Here is a 23,073-nt window from a genome sequence, read left to right as displayed (position 1 = left end):
TCGTTTTCATTTGTAAAGGCGAAAAGTTTTTTCTGTGCATCAGCTTCTATGGGGGTGGCATTTCTTTATTCATTTCTTTTGAAATTAACCCAAAAGTCGAGGTTATAGTGGGTTGGCGAACTTTGTCTCTGTAAGGTAGTCTTTGTTTTCTCCCTGTTCTATACGTTTTCAAATTCTTCTTTTGTTTTGCAAGAGCGAGGCATTGTTTAACGTACTACTGTGTAGGACTAGAGAGACTGCTGAATACATTTATCGATTCCCAATTTAATCTCTTGGGAACAATTTGCAAAAACTATTTGAGTCGAAAGGTAGATATGTGCTTGTGGATGACGCCAAACGAGATCAAGATAAGCTCATGTGGTTGCACATTTTCTTCAAGGCTTGGGTGTTAAAAATGTGATTTTTTTATATTGTAAGCTTTTCTTCACGACTCTAGTTGTATTTAATCCTGAAGAATTGCTTTTGTTGACGAGTTTGCGTCTAGTTTTCTTGCGAAATTGTTGCAAACTTGAATGGAATTTCACAAATGTCTACTGATCTACCCACTGCACTGAAACGAAAATTTGAAAAAAGATTGCTTTATTTGATAGCGAAGTGGGTGTCAATAGGTGTTCTGCAGGGGATTTTTTCTTTGTATTAAACTGGACAATTTCATTGTTACACATAGATGAGGACATGTGGTATGATGATGCGAAAAAGACCTTTACATTCATCTGTTCGTTTCTTGCTTGTATACATATTGAAATGCAAATGAGACCAGAAATTTGTCTGAGGACTTGAAAGAAAGAGATTTTTTGTTTTATAAAAAAAAGCTTAGCTTGTTTAAATTAATTTTTTCATAACTAAATGTTTGATATATTAAACTGCTCCCATAGAAATCTTGGTAGAATGAATGATCAAGTCGGTCCACAATATGTAGTTGTTTTTTAATTTTAGATATATTGTGTCCATGCATATAGTTAAATATTTAGACAAGACCTGTGGTCCTCATTTGATTTCATGCAGAGATATTGATGGAATGAGATCATTCTCGAAAAATGTCCACTTTTAAAATCTGAAAATTAATTATCAATTTGATTTGTATGGAGCTGAATGTTTGAAATACATATTTAGGGTTTTGTAGTTGCAATAGGCTCATGTACACTGTATTTCAGGCAGAAACTTTTTGCTTCAGAAATGGTGCAAGCTTCACCTTGCTTATGACGCATTTTCCTTTTTTTTACACCCTCATCTTGTAGGATTATGGCTTCTCCTTTAAAGTGCGGGTTGGCATTTGACTTTGTCATATTTCCAAACTGAAAAGATTACTAATCCCTTTGAGTTTTCAGTTTCATTAGCTATAAAAAGTGAGAAAATTAACTTTTACATATTTCTAGCCTATTTTAGGACAGAACATATTAAATGAAAAGGAACCCTTTGAGAAGGGAGTATCTGCCTTGTCAGCTTTCTTCATATCATTGCTACCCAATATTAAAATTAAGATTTTTTTAGTTTGTGTGATATCAAGGTAAAGGTCTGGGAAGGTTTTACAAAGATGTTGTCTTTGAAACATCCTTGAATTCAAAGATTAGCTTTTCTGTGAGAACACTCATGATATAGCTGAATGACAGTTACTTACTTAGATGGGGTGTGATAATTCTGTGAAATTTAGTTTCTCATCAATTCAGAGTTTAAAGGTTCATTATTTTTCAGTGTGTGTGAGTGATTTGCAGCAATAGAAGACAAACCATTTTAAAAGCAGTGTCCCATAGAACTTCGGTTGTTGTTGGTTTTAATAATCAACATAAAGGATTTAATAGAGAGATGATACATATGTTTTGTCAAGTGTTTTATATACTATTCTATGATTTGTGGCTCTTAATAATTAGCAATTTTTTAACTTCAAATAAGAATTCTGCTTATTTTTTCCTTTTTGGGAATGCGACTGTGGTAACTGTTTTTTGGTTTCCTTCAACGTTTAGATCAAGTTTCGGCCAACATTCATCAGGAATGGAGAAGACTCCAGAGGCGAAAGCATTTTAGAGTACCATATCCAAGTTCTCCTGAAATGAGTACTTTCTCTTCGTATTCACCTGGATCTTCTCCCCCAAGGAAAGAACAACCTCTTTTCACTCTAAAGCAAGTAACATTCATCTGTGAAAGAATGCTAAAAGAAAGAGAAGCTCAAGTTACAGAGGAATATGATAAAGTTTTAAGAGAAAAACTGGCAGGTTAGTGACTGAATATCATTTTGTGTAACATACAGGAAGGTTCACTGTAATGTGGAGATGTTTATTTCTTGTTTTAAGGAAAGCTATCCTGTAATGCTTTTTTGACCAAGCAGTACGAATTTCTTTGTTTGTGTTCATCTGTCACTAGATTAAACTGTAGTTGACAGGATTGATTTACACAGTAAAATTATAAAAGGAAGAGTAGCACCTGATGGCATTGATTTATTGTTTGACCTAACTACATGTTTGCAACATGTGAGACAGATTTCCTCTATGGAATGGAATTTCATTTTCAAATGTTCTAAAGGTTAAAAAATTGGAAAATCGAGGAAATTATGCCATCAGACATACAAAGTCTTTAATTTCTTTGTGTATCAGTTTTGGTTTTGATGTTATTTGGGTTCCAAAGCAAGGAAGTGCACAATAATCCCTGTTTAAACAAGCCCTAGGATTTCACAGTAACAATCGTTTTCGGTAACGTGTCGGCACCTTGCTTGAGAAATAACAGAACTGAGGAACAGTTTCCCATTGACATATTAAACGTTACCAATCAAAATTCTCTTGATATAAGTTTTTTCACTGTGGTTCTCAACTAGTAGGGCAATTCTTTGGGCATCTCTCTGGTTAACACATACGAAACTGAAATGTTGTTCCTCGTATTATTCCGTGTATAAATTTCCCAAATGGTTGATCTCTTATTTCTGCGAACATATTGAAAACATGGGTGAATTGAATAAAAACTGCAGTGCAGAATGTAACTTTGTGCTGTGAAGATTAATAGCACCTGTTTCCATCACCACGATTCACGATTTCAGTTTATGCAAGCACTTTGATTTACTGGAGAAGTAATTTTCCATATTTTGTAACTTGCTTTGAAAATTAAGTCTTCGTGTACTTAAACAACCTTTATCTTAATGTTGAGTTTGAAAGGATATTTAGTAGACTGAAGGAACGCTGAAGAGCTCTTAAGGGTCACTTGATGAAAACACCACCATCTTGGGAAACTTGCCAGCACTTGCCAGGTCACTAAGCTACTGTAATCGTTTGATGAAAACGAGAATTAAGGATAGTGAAAAGCTGTAAGGAAAAATGTCTGCTCTACAGCTCAGAAGATACAATAAATGTCAGCTCCAGTAGATCTCTTTATTAAGCCATGTAAATTCTATTATTTCAAACTTTTTCGTTGATGAAGAACACGCTGAAAACTGACGAAACTTGTACACAATTAGAACTGGTTTAATTTGTAAACTCAGTTTTCCTATCAGACTTCGGGCAATTGTTATGCTAATTTCTTGGGTCAGGTCTTTGTATATGATCCATGTATAAGTCGAGGGTGAGTTTTTGGGCTGATTTTTTGGTCATAACAGGGTCCGAAATTGTGACTGACTGGTTGCCAATGCGACCAAAAATTAGGTGTTAGCGACCAGAATTTTAGAACTGGTCGCCAGCAGGCGACTAACCTTTTGTCCCCTCGGCATTTGAAATTCCGAGGTAAAAGGGCTTTTTCTTAAAGACAACTTAAAACTCCCGTGGATAATTGTAGTAAAACAAAGTGGCGATTTTACGATTGCCATATTTACCTGGCGCCATATTGTTTCAGTGGCTTCTCCCAATACGGATGTCGTGGACGAAAACGTGACGCGGTGAAATCGTTATGAGATCGAAAGTGTTGGAAGAATCACATGCGCTTAGTCCTTAATACTTTACTTAAATACCTGTAAATTCCAGTTCTGAAATACGAGTTGTGGTGTTGTCTTACCAAGTACTACATGTGCGAAAGATGGATATCAGCTCTTTACGATCATTTCGTGATTTGCTGCTCTCAGGAGACTAAACTTCCGCTCTGAAATGTTTCAGCGACTTAGATAAATGTTTGATTGTATTTTAGCTTGTACAAAAGAACAAAAGTGTCTCTATCTCACTATTTTTTATCGCGGCCATTGACTTAGGTGGCGACCGGTTCAAGCAGTAAGAGTATGAGGGCCTGGCACTACCACATTGATTGTTGTTGTGTTTTCGTTCCATTTCGGCCAAGCACTCCTAGTTGAATCTAGGTATAGAAAGAGGGCCCCCATATGTCTTGTACACAGAACTTAACAGGGTACCAGCATAGTTTCAACTAAATGAAAATAATAAAAGAAAGATATCCAAAGCCTTTGCAAGAACATTCTTCAAACAGACATACACGCTCATTGAGATGAAGGACTCTGTTACCATTACACGGCTTTTGTGAAGTATGTATATTGCGTTAAGGTGGCTGAACACAGTTTTTGATACCTGTATTTCTTCACCATTTTCAAATAACAAACACTTGTTTTTGGCGACCAAACCCGTCCATCTGGCAACCAAAATTTTTTGGTTAGTCACCAGTTGGCTCCCTTAGGAAAAAGTTAATTTTGGACCCTGCTTAAAAGGTTGACTTATACGCAGATAAATATGGTATCTTCTCTTGTCTGCCATCTTGTATCGTCCCCAAAGTTCATTGTGTGGTTGTTGTAGCCCACACGGTCACCCAGGCGTGTAGTTTTACCGTCATTTCCACGGTTGAAAGGTTCTAAATTTACTTTTAACAGGGCTTCCGACGCAAAGAAAAAAAGATTGAAACCAGACACGTTTGTTTAAGAATCTTTAAAAAGTGGTCTTTGTATCAAAATGGGTTCCCATGAATTTTGACATAAAAGAAAAAAATTACTGTAGGGTTCTCATGATCTCTGGGAATGGAACCGAAAAATTGTTTACCACAAGATTTGAATCCAAGGGCTTGTTTAAAGCTGGCTTCCTTGTCCACTTTCAGAAATCCGAAAAGCATTAGTTGGGTTCAGTTTTGAAGGGAGTTTTCAGTAATTTCCTTGTTTAAATTTGATTTCTGTTTCCTTTTCCAGAACAATATGATGCATTTGTCAAGTTCAATTATGATCAGGTGCAAAGAAGATTTGAAGAGACAGCACCAACATGTAAGGATTGCAAATGCAGATCTTTTACCATAAAAGTGTAGTATTTCATACAGTAAAAATTTGGTGAAATGGACACGTGCCTTGCTTGGCCATGTTGCATTTCTTTTCCTCTATTTCCATGAGTCAGTGACACTTGATGACAACCTAAGCAGTGGAATTCAATTGTTGTAGAGGCATGTGATGGGGATGTTTAAAAGAAAAGGGGCAGTTAAGATTTTGCTTTGGTTATCTGGCACTAAGATCTTGTCTCCATTTTTTGATTTTTACCCCAAAGGAGGTACTTGTAATAGTACTTCCCTCCAGCCAATGCAAAATGCAATATCAGCTTTTTCTCAACTCAGAAAAGTAAAGGAAAAGTTTGTATTGTGGAATCTTTTTGTGGTTTTCCTGCACACACCAGTCTATTTATCGGTTGCTAGTCTATATCTTGTATTATTATATGGCTGTCTCACAAGGACTGGGAACTACCGAATTCACAAATTTGATTGGCTGAAATCAATATTGAAAGTGGTCTAGATAAAAAGGTACAAAGGATATAAAAAATTGGCATATAAGAGACCGCCACATAATAAACATCTTATTAACCGAGCTCGGTCAGTCTGTATGGGAGAATCTTGACCTCACTCACTGGTACAGATGGAACGCAGTGAGGTCTGTACTGGCGACCTCGGTCAAGATTATCCCATACAGACCTCCCACTCAGTTATTAAGTTAAAACACATTTTTTAGCATTTTTCAAAACTTCAAGGTCATGTGAAAGAATGCTTATTGAATGAGTTCGGTGAGGGTGGATGGGAAAGTATTTGGCCCTAGTTCATGACTTGTGTTCTCATGTTCCATGTCCTATTTATATTTTGATAGACATCTCTTTATTATTTTTTTTTTGCAGATGTTTCATAGAAAATTGTTCCTGAGCTGGCTCAGCAGTATAATCATCCACTTCCATCTAGTTGCTATTTCAAAGCAAGAGCAAGATTTTAAGGAAATACTGTATGGACAATCATAAACAGTAGTTAATGACAATTACAAGGACTATTTTTTTAGTGATCACCACAAGCAACTGATTTTCTCTGACCATGCCTCTTCTTGCCATTGTATTACTAGTAACGAAAAACATTTGTTCATGTTTTCATTTTATCAGAGATTGTATCTTAATCCTTTCCTATATGACCCAATTACTTGCATTAAAGGAATTAGGGAACCTACTCTGCTTTAACTTTTGTTATTCCATTCCTTGTGATTCCTAGCTTTTTTGGTGTTCACTGTTATCAAGTGTAAATATGTTTGTAAATAAGATCGACTGATTAATGCAAGTTGTAAATCTGTTTTTGTTTGTCAATCTAGGATCTTTGTGTCATTATCTTAGTCTGAATGTCTGTTGACATTAAATTAGATCTAGTTGTTAGGAAGCAACAGGGAATAAAATTTGTTCTGCATGTAGTCTGGGTTGTAATGATCATACAATATTATATTTTGATCATTGTAATCAGTTGTACATTTTTGTCTTGCACTGGTAAACTAAGTGCGTCAAGTGGCAAGACACTTGAGGATGATGTATACCTCAGGTGATATTCTAATTTTGACCTTATAACCCATGTGTCCCTAACCCTAACCCTAACCCTAACCCTAACCCTTCTTTTTGTTGAAAAGGAGACAAATTTGGTTAGCCAGAGAACGGTAAGAGTGGTCATTCCATGCAGAAAACGTGAAATATGAGGAAAGAAAATCAATTGAAACGAAAAAATGTGGCCATTAAAGCCGTTGTTTCGAATTCCTCTGATCTCCATGGACGATTAGAAGAAGTAGTAATACATTTTTGCTTACATTACCCCACCCACTTTCTTTCCTTCGGCAACTATTCTTGACGCTTTCACATCCAGTTACCTTTCCTCGTATTCCCTTTTTTGGAGGCATTTGCTGGGTAGAAGTATTTATCTACAAGAGTTCCATTAAAGCCGTCGTCAATCTAAGGGGAATAACAGAGGAGCCATTTGATATTGTCTCAACTCTTATTAAAGCTTGCGCTTTCAAGCAACCTTCCATAAACGTGACCCAGGATGATAAGGGGCTTGAGTTCACATCGACATTTGACTTGTGTGGGCTGCAGTGATGTCAGGTAATCGCAGGAAGTGGAAAAATCACTCGTGAATCGTCAAGTTCATGATTAATAAACTAAGGTCGCCATGAATCACATGTCCTCGTTCTATTCACGACTTTCGAAGAGATCTTGCATTGTATGAGGTTATGTTGCAGTTGCAGTTCTGGGTGAGGGGAAGGATAGGAAAAATTAAAAGCGTAAAGTTGTGTGAAAGGTCCGATATCGTTACGTGTGTGTTCATCCTGTCAGCATTTGTTCATGTCCGGCCCTCGTCCGTTACGTCATCGGAAGGAGTTCGTGGACTCGGTTGTGTTTCGTGAAGCATTCGAAAGCACGCGTTGACGCGAAAGGGCCCGCGAAACATTCATAATCTCTTCTGTTCTCATGACTCATTGTGGGGAAACAAAGTGTCTGTGTGTTTGTGATGGCAAAGTTCTCTATTAGAAGACACTCTGATCCTTTCTTTGTTATAGCGTTGAAGGAGGCCATCGTCAAGATATCCGCTCAGAAACAGTGTCCGAATGAAGGCAGGATTGTGCGGTCGGTTCTTCAAGAATTCGATTGGAGTAAAGCGGAGATACTGAAGCAGTTAAAGTTCGCGGTTAAAGATGGTTTGATTCTTCAGGTGACTACATTTTCTAGCCATGGTAGTACTAAAGGAATCCCTCAAACTGCTTACAGGATCCTTCGAAAAGATGGCGAAGACGAAGTGAGTACCTATGGTTTCATGTCTTAAAACACGCGCACATTTATCGTGCAGGAAGTGGTATATTCGGTACACGTTTTACGACTTCCAATTGTTTATGTATTATAGGCTTATAAGAGCGGGGGCGTTTCGATGACTGGTCCCATCTCTAACTGGTTTTCCCGTTGAGTGAATGTAGAAGACGTTTGTGATAGTTTTTGTCTTTTTTGTAACTATTCTTTTTGCGTCTGAAGTATTTCTGTTTAGGCAGATACACATCGATGATTTACTATCATACTGACCATGAACATGCAAATTGCGATTTTAACCAAACAAGAATATTCATGACACTAAAAAAAATACGAAAAACTTTATTAATTGAGCTCTTTGGTATATAGGATATCATTCTGTTAAGGGCTTAAATCATTTCCTCCGGAGCTAAAACAAAGTGAGTTGCATCTCGTACGAACGATCCCGGTGTGTTTCGGCGTTTTCGAATGGTGCTTATCATGCAGATTAGCAGCGCTTGTGTCTTATTGTTGTATTCCACGATAAAGATGCTCGTCTATGAATATTTATTACTGTTTGTGGTCACTTAAACGCTGTTGCCGTGAATTAACAAGTGTTTGACTCGTTGCGTTGCTAACTTTGCGTTATTTGGCGGATCTAAAGGAACGCTCCTGTTCTTTTCTAGACATGGCAACTTTCTCCCTCGTGTAACGCTCGAGTCATTACCCCTTTTCGGGTTTTGACATCAACTCAGACAGTTCGTGTTCTTCTCAGTCGTTTTAGTCTCTCAGACTTAATCTGCTCGTTGGTTCCGGCTTTTGACTTAATTTGCATCTTTTTTGTCCGTGTTGGTATAATTTACTTTCCCTTCAGCTCTTAATTATTAATACTACTTCAGCTTTTTCGCGCGAAAGAGTGTCGATCCAAAATGGAAACGAAATACAGTAGTTGTTAAAAATACTCTCCTGTGTGACGGTTTTAATTTTATTGTCATGATAAAATGGTGCTTTTAGCATCAACGAGAGCCTATTTGAGCCATTGATTCTGACTTTAGTAGGTGTCGATACTTTGAAAAGAAGAAGCTTACGGAGAAACAATCGATTGCTTTGTTAAAGTTCTATTGTGCGTACTTGATGGTAATCTCGATCCATGGGTAAAGAAAAAGTCTTATTTGTATTTGAAACAAGCTTAAGGAATGAAATAAGTCCTTTTTGTTAATAGCCTTACAGTTTATTACTAACAGTGGTGCAAGTCACTGTTATGCATCAAACCTCTATTCAATTACTAAAACCTTTTGTTGTAAATCATTTGCATAACTTATGTATGGCATCGAGAAAGTTTGATGTCTTTACTGAGGGTGAAAGCTATAGTAACAGTATTGATTTTGGAAAACACTCTTGGTCAAAAAAAAAGTCGTTTAATCCACCACCATCACGAGATGGTTGGGAGTTGTCATATGTGGTTTCAGTCTTCACCAAGAGAGCAAAATGTCAGCCCTATTGTCTCCAATGAGGTGGATTCTCTTGCGGCACTTAATTCTTCTTGTGGGAGACATCATGAAGTGGGTTAATTAAAGTTTCCTATACACATTCCCTGAGGGGCCAAGAAACAAGATTTGTTGGTTTGTATGTGAAGAGTTTTAATGAACTGACATTAATCACTGGAGGATGTTGAGTGTAATAGAAACAATTAAAAAGGATGACCGGTGTTTTATTTGCCCAAACAAAGGTTGGGGTGGATAACACAAACCAAGGCCTTGACATTTCTAGTCTTGATAAAGCAACAAGCAAATTCAAGAGTTTTATGGGACATCACATGCATATATATATATATGTATGTATGCATGTCTGTATGTTTCAAAAGTCTTTATTTATTGATTACACAGCAACACACCTGCAAACAAACGTGCAGGGTTTACAGAAATTTATTGCAATAGAGAAAACTAGTTATAATCTAAATAAAACTAAAAAGACATGTTGATAAAAGTTTGCTTAAAACATTCTGTATGAATACAAGGTAAAATGTTATTATGGCCACGAGAATAGAGCGACCTTCCCCTCTGTGTGGGAAGAAGGACATAACATGCATATACAGGAAACTATTGTTTGTTGCTATAACATAATGAAAACATACATGTAGCAAGCTGCTGCTAGAATTAACTACATGCTCATAGCCAACCTGAACTGACATAGTATCATTTATTTTTTATCATAGTGCTAGTTGTTTGTAAGGCCTGCAACTTCAATAAAACCCTGTTACAAGGGATGAAACTCTTGCCCAATCTCCAGCCCAAAATTCAAAAGAAATTTCTTATTGGTGTTGTAGCACCAAAGTAGTGAAAATATTAATCACTATCAGTAAACTTTTAGTTGCCAGTTTAAAATTTGGCCTTACAACCATGCAAGATATATGAAGTAACTGCTTGATATTCTGCGCCCTTATTAAAAGGAGAGACGATGATCCTATCCACAGAATATCTGTCAAAAGGTGGAGGTATTCAATGTCAAAGGATTGTGTATGAAAGTTTCCTTTTTTTTCCTCTGGACAGAAGTAAAACTAGACAATATGAAGTACTTTTAATTAAAACATACAAACATCCTTACCAAGGTGGTGTGTAGACTAGAACTAGAACAAAAGGTTTGTTACATTGGCTTCATCTCGGCGTCATCCCGGTCACAATCTCTAGCCTGGAATCATTGTTAACAATCCAGTTTAGTTGCCAGAAAAACACTTGAGGAATTCAAATGCTCTTATATATTTATTTATTTTTTATTTTGTTCCTTTTTTGCACTCTCAAGTTTACAGCTGAATGGTTATAAGTTGATTGTTTTAGGCTAATAAAAATAATCCCATATGGACTTAACTACTGATACGGTGGAAGGTAACTAAACAGTCATTGCTTTGAATTTGATATCAGATATGTGTATAATACCTGACAGTTAGCAACCATAGCTGGCTCTTCTAAAAAGTTTCCTCTGTCAGTGTCTAGTTGTAAGCTCGAGGTTCAACAGTGATACATGTATGTCATGGCTGACCCGATCACTTGCCCTTGAACACCACCCACTTTTCACAATGAACAATTTTCTTTAAAACTTTAACAAAACCTAGTGAAGAATTATCTTTCTTAATTTCTATGTCGACAGGATGAAATACAAAAACAAAAGAAAAAATTGAGTTGCAATACTCACGACTGGTATTGTTGGGAATGTCACAAGGCAGGAGAAGTGATTGCTTGTGAATACTGTCCTCGTGTGTTTCACAGGAAGTGTGCTCATTCTGGTACAGTGACAAATGGGAAATGGAAATGTCCATCCTGCCAGGTAATCAGTATTTTCTTTTTTTTCTGTGTACAGGCTGGAGACACTGACACAGGGGTTACTATATTAGGCTCTGGGTGGAGTGGTCTGGGCTCTAGCTTTGCAGGGTGATGATGATGTGTTCTTGGGCAAGACACTGCTCTCCTACCATCACTTTGTATTGTATTGTATTGTATTGTAATCTTTATTTAGACACGATCAATTCATCAGCCTATAAAAATACATATCACATACGCTAAGATATTTAAAATTAAAACTACATACTATAACACTAAAGCTGTTTTCCGTGAATGCCGTGCGTTAGACTTTAAAAATGTCATTGATCTTACGTTTAAATAACCCCAGAGACTCTGTGTTCCTTATATTGCGTGGTAAACTGTTCCATAATGTGGCGCCATTGTAGCTAAAGCTTTTTCTGTAATAATTAGTGCGCGGTAGTGGAACATTAAGCTTATTTTCAGAGTCCCTGAGGTCATAAGCAGAGTCACGCCACGTAAACTTTGAATATAGATACCTTGGAGCTAGCCCGTGCAGACATCTAAACATCATGGTGGCTTTATGGATTTCCTGCTGGCGTGCAAGATTTTTCCACCCTAAAAACTTGAGTAGCTCAGTTGCATCAGCATCATAGTTAGAGAATGTCAACACACGGGCTGCTCTATTCTGCAATTTCTGCAGTTTGTCTCATAGCGTTTTCCCACAGCTACCCCAAACAATGTCACAGTAATCAAAGTGAGGTTTTACTAAAGCTTGGTAGATGAGATGTAAGGTTGATGCTGGGATCAGGTGCCTAATTCGCTTTAGGGCCCCGATACCAGAGGCGATCTTTTTCGTTAGTTTTTCGATGTGACTATGCCAATCGAGTTTATCATGTATTATTACACCAAGCGATTTTGTAGCTGAAACCTGGCTCACTTGAGTATTGTTCATTCTAATTGTTGGAGAAGCTGTGAGAGTATTCAGTCTCTGCCTCGACCCTATTAGCATGAATTCGGTTTTAGTCATGTTCAACGTGAGTTTGTTCGCTTGTAGCCAGTTGAAGACGTTTTCTAGGTCTTCATTTAGACAAAACTGAACGTTCTCAAGATTGCTTCCCGCATATGTGAGGTGCATGTCATTGGCATACATTCTCGGTTTACAATTTGATAAGCAATTTGGAAGATCGTTGATATATAATAAGAACAATAATGGACCGAGGATGGTCCCTTGTGGGACGCCGCAAGTCAACGAGTAGCTACTGGATAGCGACCCGTTGACAGAGCATTTTTGTGTTCGGTTTTCCAAATATGACTGAAACCATCTGAAAGATTTTCCATGTATACCATAACAGTTTAGTTTCGATAGAAGGATCTGATGATCAACAGTGTCAAAAGCTTTTTTCAAATCTAGAAAAATGACTCCATTTATTTTCTCGTTATCAATATTATATGCCCAAGAATCTGTCGCTTCCAACAAAGCTGTTACAGTTGAATGATTAGCACGAAACCCTGATTGGTTTTGACATAAAATATCGTGCTCTTCCAAATAGGCATATAACTGTTCATAAACTATCCTTTCAAACACCTTCGCCATTATTGGAATCACCGATATTGGGCGGTAATTGTTAGCATCACCGCGGTCACCCTGTTTATAAAGAGGGGTAATCCTTGCATATTTCCAGTCGTCTGGGAACGTCCCTTGGCTAATAGATTGATTGAAAATATCACATATCAGCACACAAATGAGATCAGCACATTCCCTGATAAACCTAGCAGATATTTTGTCAAGGCCTGTTGCCTTTGACTTGTCTAGTTTATTTAAAAGTGAAAATACTTTAGTTGGATTGGTGGGTTGGAGCTTAAACCGTTTATCTGTTGCGGTAAGATATCTTTGATAGCTACCACTATCACAATTTATCTCACTGGCAAGTTTTGGACCAATATTAGCAAAGTGGTTATTGAATTCGTTTGATAGCTCCAACGGATTAGTTATCGTTAATCCGTTCACTTTTAGTGACGCCACTGGCGTTTTCCCAGATTTTCGAGAAGTTAACTCGTTTATAGTCTGCCAGGTCTTTCGGGAGTCGCTGGTTTGCTTATTAAAACTATTTTGGTAATAAGCTTGCTTAGCTGAGCGTATTTGCTTATTGACTATATTTCTTTGTTTCTTAAATAATGCCCAATCGTTAGGATCATTTGTCTTGCTAGCTTTGATTTTTAATATGTCTCTATTATGCATAAGGTCTTTCAATTCAGAGGTAATCCACGGAGAACTCCGTGAACGAACGCGCATCGTTTTCAGTGGGGCATGTTTGTCAGCGATAGCCAGAAATGTACATTTCCATTGCTGCCACATCACGTTTGGGTTGGAAGACTCGTATACATTATCCCAACATTGAGATAGAATATCATAACGAAACTTTTGGCGATCGAAATTTCGGAAATTTCTGTATGTAATAGAATTATGTCCGTTAGACGTCCCATTCAGGGCAAGTTGTCTATATACATACACCATGCTATGGTCACTTATTCCGATATGACAAACTCCCGAACATGCAATCTTATCCGAGCAGTTGGTATAGATTAAATCAATTAGAGTTGATGAGGTGGGTGTTATCCTCGTCGGTTCAGAGATAAGCTGCTCGAGTCCGTAGACATCAGCAATACTCCTTAATTTGGATGTGTTATTGTCATATCGAGTCGTGATCATGTCACAGTTCATGTCTCCCAGTACAAAAAATTCTACATTTTCACTATCCAATCTCTCAATTAGGGATTCAAAAGGTGAAAAAAAGCCAATAGGAGAGTCAGGTGGTCTGTACCAAGTAACAATCACAAAGGATTTTGAATTTGGCTTATGGATTTCCAAGCAAAGATTTTCTAGTGTATCCATGTGTAGGTCATTTCGTACTGTAAAGTTGATTGAAGTTTTTACATAGAAGCATACCCCTCCGCCGCATTTTGTTAGTCTATCGCGGCGAACTATTTCGTATCCCGGAATATGAACTTCTTGATCTCGAATACTCTCGTTCAGTTTCGTTTCATTTATGGAAACAATATCGATATCATTGTTTGCTAATATGATTCTTAAATTCGTCTATATGAGTAATTAATTGATTAATATTGAGTGATGCCATTCTAAAACCGCGCAAAGGAGGCAATATTGAGACAGATTTTTCGGCCTTTTGGTTGTTTAATTGATCCCGCACGGCATTGACGGACAGCACATTATCTCATTCTAGGTGCGATTTAAAATTATTATAAAACTGCTCATTACCTTTAAAATTTAAGTGCAGTCCACCTTTGTTGAGTCCACTATGAGATATGTTCTCATGATGGATTAATTTCCATCCATTTTGATGGCAGAACTTCTTTAGATGCTTGTTGGCTGTTTTCACTGACTGGTCCAGGTTATCTTTTCTGCATACCAGCTCCGACAGCGTAACTGTGGTATCGCAGGTGCCCTCAATCTGTCTCGCGAGATCCACAATCGATTCCGCAACAGCCTTTGGTTCCCTGGGTTTAAGATCATTAGTCCCAATGTGTAAAATCACTTCATTGGGCAAAGATTCCAGATTTGGCTTGAGATAGTGATTCATGGCCATTGTCGTAGCGCCTGAGAAAGGCTTGACTATAACCCTGTGGCCAACTGCTTTTCCCAGATCTTTTCCAGGTATTCTTGAGATCATCGAATCTCCTATGAGCAGGGTTGTGCGCTCTTTTGGTTGTTTTTCGGGTTCGGATTCTTTTCCTGTCAGGGTGTTATTAGGACCTCCTTTACCTTTCGATTTCTTTCTTTTGCTCTTTGATTTCACAATGAAGCCTTGTTCTTTGTTGGCGCAAGGTGTTGACTCATCCATATTTTGGACAATGGTATGTTCGTTAGAGGTGTTACTCATTGAACGGCATTGAGTAGCTGCTTCTCTGGATACGATTTGCAATGCAAAACTTAAAGAATCGCGTTCTTGGACTAACTTTTTATTTTCTTCCTTCAAAGATAGAATTACCTCCCTAAGTCGAGAATTTTCGGATCTCAGGTCTTCCTCATCAGGTTTCTCTTTTATATGAGCCCATAAGTTCAGCACTTCAGATTTCAGACATTCCAACTCCTCTTGTACTGATTTGGCATTCTTGTTGAACGCTGGAGTAGAAGCTTCTTCATTCACGAGAATAACTGAGTCGTCATCAGCCGGTATCTGGAGTAGCTTCTTCAGTTTGGCTTTCACTGCTTTTGTATCCGGACCTTGGACTTGAAGGGTACCGGTACTGTTAAATAAAACCAGCGTGATTGTCTTCGACTTCAAAGAACTAGACCTTTCAGAGGGACTCGCGGTTGCAGAAACTTCCAAATTTAGGACTTTCGAACAAAATTCCTGAAGCTGTGTTAGGCTCCCTTTCCACTTGAATAGACTTTGTTTGTCGTCCCAATGTAGATATTGGTTTAAGGGAGATGAAGAAGGTTCAGTGGCAACAAATTTGGCGGAATTCGTGGAGCCTTCAGATACACGTCCGCACACCATCATGCATAGATGCTGATGCTCTCTCCACCCAGGGCCCGCAACTTGATGAAATGCAAGGTGCTTATCTGCAATAGACTGGCATCTTGTCAAGGAGAATAGCAAAATCCTTGGGTCCTGTTTCTCGAAAGTTCTGGTAACTTAACGGGCCCGAAGCCATGTTCTAAATTCAAAATTTAAAGGATAGGAAACCAGGTTTTGGTACCTAAACCAGTCCCTTCTGTTTCTTTAGCTGATAGTTTTATTGTTTCATTTTCAAAACTTTTGAAATCCCCATCTTGAATGAAAACAGAACTGCTTTACGGGCCCAGTAAGTTACCAGGACTTTCGAGAAACGGACCCCTGGTCACTTAATGCAACTGTTAGACTCCTGCACTTTTGAGCCACAGAGTGGTACTTAGTGTTCTTCTTTTCAGACAGTAACCAATACGATTTATTCCTAGAGTATCATTATCTCGTCTTACTGCCTGCAATTGCTCAAGAAATTCTTGAAAATTCAATACGTAAAAGGACTGCTCCACCAGTCTGAAAATTTCTTGAAGCCATTGTTCTCAAAGTAAAGGAGAACACTGGGCACATAATTCACAGCGGGTCTCCCATGCACGCTTTGCGCACGTGGGGCAGAGCCCCATACCCATGAAATATGGTTAACCTCTTTTCGTTTGGTTGTCACGTGACTGACTGAGCGTATGTACATATGTATGTGCCTTCAGATTGCATGGGTAGGGTAGGGGAGTCTATCAAAACGAAGGGAAGGGTGTCTCAGGCGAGTCTTGGCAAATGCACATCTCTTATGTTATCATTAATATTACGAACTTGGGACCTCCACTTTTAGGCTTGGCTAAATCTATATATTATTGTTTAGGTTGAATGGGATGGTATCAGGTTTATTTGTAAACTTCAAGTTAGTTGATATCTGTTGAGAGGATTTTTTCAGAAATGGAAGGGACTTCATAGGAATGGTAACTTGCTCTAAGGCTGGTGAAGGACCCATTTTCATTTTATCATTGAAATGTCTGCCAGAGCCACCCTATTGAGTTAAATACAAATCTTAGCTTTTGTTGATGTTATTTTAACTGTAATCATTGCTGTTTTTGTGATTACAGCCCCAAAAGCTCTCTGCCTTGATGGCAAACAAGACACCAGAACAGCTTGCTAAATTGCTGAAATTTACTCTGGAGAGAATGAAAGAAAAGGTAACTCATTGTGTTTTTTTTTTAAAACCCACATAAACCCTAGGAAGGGGTTGTGGAAGTTCTAAATGATAACTGCCCCTCAAAGGTAATAATATTTAAAGGAAAGTGTGAAAGCAAGCAAACTTTGATTTCTTGGACAAGAAGGCCACTCTCATTTTTTTCTGGAAATATACAAGCAAGGCTTGACTGTGCTGTGTTACTGTGGGGGTAAGGATGGATAACATTGCAGTGACTTGATTGAAATCAGTCATCATAACTCATCATGTGATGGGTTGCTTGTTAGTTGTTTTGTTTTGTTTTTTAAGTTTATGTGACAGAAACTGATGTCCTTTTCCCTTTGAGAACTGCTTATAATAATTTTGGCAGACATTCTTTGGGGTCAACTCGTACTTCATGTTACAAGCTGTACCACTCCTCAATTGCATGAGCATGTTGTAGCAAGTCATCAGATTGTTAACAAGTTGTCAAGTTTTTGAAAGACATCAAGTTATCAAGTCATTTTTATCGAGTTTATATCATTGGTGATTCTACTGAAACATTAGCTTTCTCTTGAGGGAACTTTTGACTAAAGCAACAATTGTTATTGGTAGTGCTACGTTTTCATGTAATCCTCCTTCTAGCAAGTTGTACATTAGAAACAGGATTATCTCTGTACTTAATGGGAGTGACAGTGGCCTCATGGTTAGTGTGCTCAACTCTGGATCCAGTGTTCCAGGTTGCAGCCCTGGCCAGGGACATTGTGTTGCATTCTTAGGCAAGATGCTGTTCTCTCACAGTGCCTCTCTTCACCCAGGGTACAGTCAAATTTAATGCTGGGGGGTAACCCTGTGATGGACTAGCATCCCATCCAGGGGGGGGGGGGGGTAGGAATACTCCTAGTCACTTCATGGTACAGAAACCAGACTTAAGAGTCCACTTGATGGGCCACTTGGCTCGTAAATTGACTTTACTTTTACTTTACCTGTAATTTATAGCCAGGTACATGATGTAATAAAATAAGTGACTGTCTTTGGCAGGCCAAGGAATTGATGGAGCCAATTTCTTCAGATGAGCATCCAGACTATGAGGACTTCATATTTAAACCAATGGATCTTAAGAAGTTAGAAAAGGTTTGTAGTACATGCTGCTTTCACAGTGTTAACTGTTTTTGCAAGCTTTTCTTGAAAGAAGTCTGCTTTTATCAGGTAAAGTTGTAAAATAGGGTTCTTGATCAGAAAATAATTTTAACCTTTGTTGAGCAGTGTTTTAATTTAGTGGCTGGCTACTGAAAGTCTCTGATGAACCTTGACTTTCAACTACTGAGGAAAAAGAAACAATCAAACAAATGTTTAAGACATGTCACTGCCCAGCTATATGATTTTTAGAGGATGAATCAATTTCAATTATAAATCTCACTTTACTGGTTCAGTGGTGTAAAATTTCACTCGGTGTTCTGGAATATGTGCTAGATGATTTTAAAAGATGTATGAATTAATGCATAGATTTTATCTACCATAAAAACTTGTCGATAAGCTGCACTTTTTTTCCAAAAATCATCGCTAGAAATTGGGGGTGAGGCTTATCTGTGGGAACATTTGAAAAAGGTGTTGTGAAAGTCAACGCCAATTTCCGTTTTCCATTTTTGCGTCCAATCAAATGGTTGGTTACTAAGCTTTGAATATTCTGTTCACTTTCTTGTTGTAAAACAAAAATCTATGGAAAAACTGTGTTGAATGAAGAAATTCCTGTCAACAAATACCAAGAAAAAGATCAATTATCATATTAAAGTGCTCAAATTGTGGGTAAGACTGAAGTATTTCCCATTGCAATGTTAATGGTTAGTTTACGTTCAATGAACAGTGGATGAAGAAGACTTCTCAAGACTCAACTTTGGATTTCCTTGATTTCTTTCAAAAAAATTTTTTTCCAAAATTTGAGCTGCTAAATTCAGGTGCAGCTTATAATAGGTTTTTGCGATATATATATATTTTGTGTATCAGGTGATGCAATGTTGCATTTTATTTCACAGCTGGTTGAAAAGAAAACGTTCAAGTCTCCTAAAGAATTCAGGGAAGAATCTCAGTGGATATTTCACAATGCAATCGTTTATTTTGGAGGTAATAAAGAAATGCACTTGAAGCACAGAACAGAGTTTTCAAAACAAATAGTATGTATCTTGAAGCATACTAGTGTTAGTGTGCTTCTTGGTTGAAGATTTGTTGGTTCAGTCAGGTCACAGACCATTCAATTTGAAATGATCCAATGGAAAAAGTATTTGGCTGGAAAGTTCTGATAAAAAATAAAAATTCTCTTTATGAATGGACTTTTCTTACTGGTTGGTTGCATAAGCTGGACAAGAGCTGTAAGTCTTTCAGTACCCAGTCAGTAGTCCACTTCCTATTGGAAACTTAACTTTGAATTTGATTGAAGGGTTATTTTGCATTGTAGATGACGATGAGATCACTGATCTTGCAGAAGCCATCATGGAAGACTGCGATGGAGAGGTGGGTACCTAATGCAAGCAATTTAGTTTAGCCTTTGTCAAGGAAGCCTTGTCACCACATGCTAAATTTCTTTTGTCTTTTTTTTTTTTTGTAAATTTTAGCTTGAAGAGATGGTTAGATGTCCAGACTGTTACTTGATGTCAAATTTACGAACTAAAAATTGGTTCTGCAAACCTTGTGTAAGTATTATTTTTAATTGTTTAATTTTCAGGGTTTGATGATAATTTTAAGAGCTTTTCCATTTTATATTAAGCCTATGACTACATCATTGTTGTGTCGTCCTAATTCATAAATTGGAGGGTTACTCGCCTTGAAGTTCGCATGAATGAAGTTAACACACTAGTCGACCATGTGCTCCTTTATTCTCCTCCTTGATGTAAACCTACGTGAAACTTATCTATGCTCACTACGTCATGTCATACATGACAATCATCATTAATTTTAAGGAGATTAGTAACATTAGAAATGGCAAATGCCTTTCCTTTAGAGAAAGTACACAAAAACAAACAATAAGTAACCCAGCCAAAATGATGTCAAAAGTCACAATAAAACTGCAGACAGAAACGAAATTTAGTTTCACTTGGTTGACTGTGCAAAATATCTTTGTGTCACATTTCAGTTAGTAGAACAGACTCCTCTCCACTCCACTCCTCTCCTCTTCATTTGGTGTACATGAACTAGTAACAAGAACTCTTACTTGACTCAGAAAAAAAGTTAAAATCAAGTATTCTTGCAAGTTACTAACTGACTTAATTATACCATACATTTTCTTTCTTCCGTTAGTTAATCTGCCTATACATACTGTATTTTCCTGCTTATTTTTGCTAATTTGTATTTTTAGCTTGTAACTAGTTTTTGTTTGTGTTTCTGTGTTTGTTATATCTGTTACTTTAAGAACTCTTAAGTACCTGACACCGTTAGTCATTGCAGTATTTAAAATCCTAAGAATGGCTGCTCAATTCTCTTAGCCTGGTGGTTATTTTGGGCAGCCATGCACTCTATTTTATTTGTTTTATTACTTTTTTGTAATGTAAATTTAATTTATTTCAAGGGGTGCAAATAAAGTTGTTGTTGTTGTTGTTGTTGTTGTTGTTGTTGTTGTTGTCAGATTATGGCCTCTGTGCAGGTAGTTGAAATGTCAGTCAAAACTAGTATCACTGACAGCAGCCCTTCTCAGGAGTCTCTTTACCCGGAAAATCAGAGTACACTATCATTTTAGCTGTTGTAAATAATTTTTAGATCAGTAACTCAGAAAGGAACTTCCTCTCCTTTCTTTTCTTTTTTTTTCTTTCTTTTTTTTTTTGTTTGGCTTTTTTTTTTTAAATCACAGTATTTCCCTCATGAGCTTGTATGGGCAAAGATGACAGGGGAACCCCCATGGCCTGCTAAGGTAAGGTGATCTAATTTTCTTTTCAGCATCAGAAAAAACTCAATCCTTTTAGATTTACCATATTCCCTGAAAACATCTCAATCTGTTGCAATTTTCAAGAAGAACCTTAAAACATACTTGTTCAAAGACGCTTTTTAATCTACGATTTTTTTATAATTTAATTGCTATGTTAATTAGTCTATAATTTTGTAAAGCGCCACGGAGAACTAGTCGAGCTTAGCGCTGTATAAATGCTTTATTATTGTTATTATTAGTATAAGATATGCCGCAAACACTATCAGGCCTGTCAAATGTTGCAGAAACGATATTGCAATTCTTTAATTATCATCAACAGTGATATAAATAGGCAACTATACAGAAACATGGTGTGTGTTGTTATGATTACATGTTGGCAAAGTTTATATGATTTTTATTTCAGTTGCTAAGCTGGAACGATGATAAGACGAAAGCTCTTGTGCGATTCTTTGGGGCTGCACATCAAAGGTATCCAGTTGAGTACATGATAGCTGAAATTGTTATTTGCTCTGCTGCTTTTTGTTTTGTTTTGTTTTGTTTTTTTTTAACCTTGAACAGTTCAGTTAAGCTTAAGACAATTGAAAAAGTTATTTGTTCGGTTTTAACCAATAGGGCCTGGGTCGGCCGGAAACACGTGATGCCAATCACAAGCAAGCCGGAAGTTAAGAAACGTTCTCAAAGATGGGTCCAGGCCAATGATGAAATGAAAGAATATCAGAGGCAACTAGGTTTGCTCCACCCGGACGCTAATAAAAAGGTATATGATGCTTCGCTTTGTTGTGATTTCCTGAATCGTCCAAAGAGAGCATTGAAAGAGTTGGAGTTCCTTTGGTTTGTCGACATGATTGATATTTTTAGTCAAGTACCAAAAGCAATCATAATCTGGGATTTTGTTCGTTCTGTTCGCAGCGCCTCGTGGTCGAAAGAATTCACTCTTCCTTCTGAACAAATTAGAGACAAGTATAAACCAAAAGGGATTTGCTCAGCCGTGCCTGAAGCAGTTTACATGTAGTCATTTAAGTTCTTAGAGGCCTCTCTGTTGTGATTTCTTTGATTATGGCATTAGACGGTCTTAAAGCGTCCAGAACTGATAGGAATCACTCTGTTTCAGGAAAATCCCCCTTTGTTGAAAACCGAGACCAAGGAATGCCAGACGGATGTAGTCTTGAATGAGGAAAACAAAGAAAAGATAAAACAGTTGGAAGAAAAGGTTCGGCAGCAAGAAGAGGAACTAAAATCACTCCAGGCGGATCTGAAGTGCGAGCGGGAGCGCGCCAAGCAACTGGTCGAAGGAGCGAAAAAGAAGAAGGAGGAACAAGATCAACGAGTGTTGCGTGACAAATCTGTGAGTGAACAGAGGGAAACATCTGAGAACTGCGGCAGTAGCGGCCCAACTATTGACTTGTCCATGACAAGGGATCAGTCAAGTGTTATTAAAATGTTACAAGATGCGCTCGAAAGAGAGAGACAAGAAAAGAAAGAAATTATAGACAAAGTCACGCGTGACACTCAAAAGAACAGGGAGCGTGACATACAGCAGGCTGTGAAGAGAGCCGTTAATAAGGAGAGACTGGAACGAGAACGTATTACAGAAGAGGCAGTGAAGAAAGCTGTAGATAAGTGTAAACAGGAAAGAGACAGGCATACTCAAAAAGCACTGCAGATTGCCAAGGATGAGGCTGACAAATCAGTTCAAGAGGCAGTCGGCTTGGCCAAGAAGAAACAGTGGTGTGCGAATTGCCGTGCCGAGGCTTTTTATCCTTGTTGTTGGAACACAAGCTATTGTACTTTGGAATGTCAAAAGGCTCACTGGTGCACACATAGGTTCCATTGTATGAGGGTCACGTGTAGCTGCAATCGAGATAGCCCGATGACGCAATCGTGACGTAATGATTAGCCCGCGTTGACCGCTGGTCTCACTTATGTAAGATGACATGTAATCATGGTAACAGGTGGGGTGGTCTGATGTCGCAAGATTTGTTTGTTAAGCCACTAAGTCATAAATTGTGTCCCGTTCGCATCTAGGCTCGAATTCTACCGACCTTAGTGTTTCTTCCCAAGAAGAGACTTCTGGGAAGGAATAGGAGCTCATTTTTCGAACAGTGGCTGTTGTTGTGCCCAGTTCACTTTGAGTTCAAGTCATTTTCCTCGCGAACGGGATAGAACAGACAGCGCAGCTCTAGATTACCTAAACCTGGTCCTTCACTAATTTGGCTAACTG

The 23,073-nt window shown here is 37.9% G+C and overlaps 3 protein-coding genes across 3 annotated transcripts in view; 2 read left to right on the top strand and 1 right to left on the bottom strand.

The window, feature by feature from the left end:
* The window catches only part of LOC111328401 (akirin-2), a 7,063-nt gene extending 459 nt beyond the window's left edge, over positions 1-6,604 (top strand). Inside the window, exons 2-4 of the mRNA XM_022932829.2 lie at positions 1,962-2,210; positions 5,093-5,164; positions 6,054-6,604. Of these exons, the coding sequence (XP_022788564.1) occupies positions 1,962-2,210; positions 5,093-5,164; positions 6,054-6,064 (332 nt within the window). The 3' untranslated portion in view covers positions 6,065-6,604. The remainder of the gene's footprint in view (positions 1-1,961; positions 2,211-5,092; positions 5,165-6,053) is intronic.
* A 944-nt stretch (positions 6,605-7,548) lies between these two features.
* Positions 7,549-22,883, top strand: LOC111328394 (zinc finger MYND domain-containing protein 11). The gene is made up of 11 exons (XM_022932817.2): positions 7,549-7,971; positions 11,100-11,276; positions 16,875-16,964; positions 17,981-18,073; positions 18,973-19,060; positions 19,392-19,447; positions 19,549-19,626; positions 20,778-20,837; positions 21,256-21,320; positions 21,465-21,609; positions 21,964-22,883. The coding sequence occupies exons 1-11, from the start codon at positions 7,687-7,689 to the stop codon at positions 22,735-22,737; spliced, it is 1,911 nt and encodes a 636-aa protein (XP_022788552.2). The 5' UTR covers positions 7,549-7,686; the 3' UTR covers positions 22,738-22,883.
* LOC148725885 (uncharacterized) lies at positions 14,425-15,771 on the bottom strand. The gene has a single exon (XM_088730276.1). It carries the CDS (start codon positions 15,769-15,771, stop codon positions 14,485-14,487), a length of 1,287 nt encoding a protein of 428 aa, XP_088586402.1. The 3' UTR covers positions 14,425-14,484.
* Positions 22,884-23,073: the final 190 nt, after the last annotated feature.

This window comes from Stylophora pistillata, chromosome 8 (assembly GCF_964205215.1).
Source record: "Stylophora pistillata chromosome 8, jaStyPist1.2, whole genome shotgun sequence".
NCBI lineage: Eukaryota > Metazoa > Cnidaria > Anthozoa > Scleractinia > Pocilloporidae > Stylophora > Stylophora pistillata.
The sequence above is the reverse complement of the archived record's forward strand: the minus strand, read 5'-3'. Positions and strand labels throughout refer to the sequence as shown.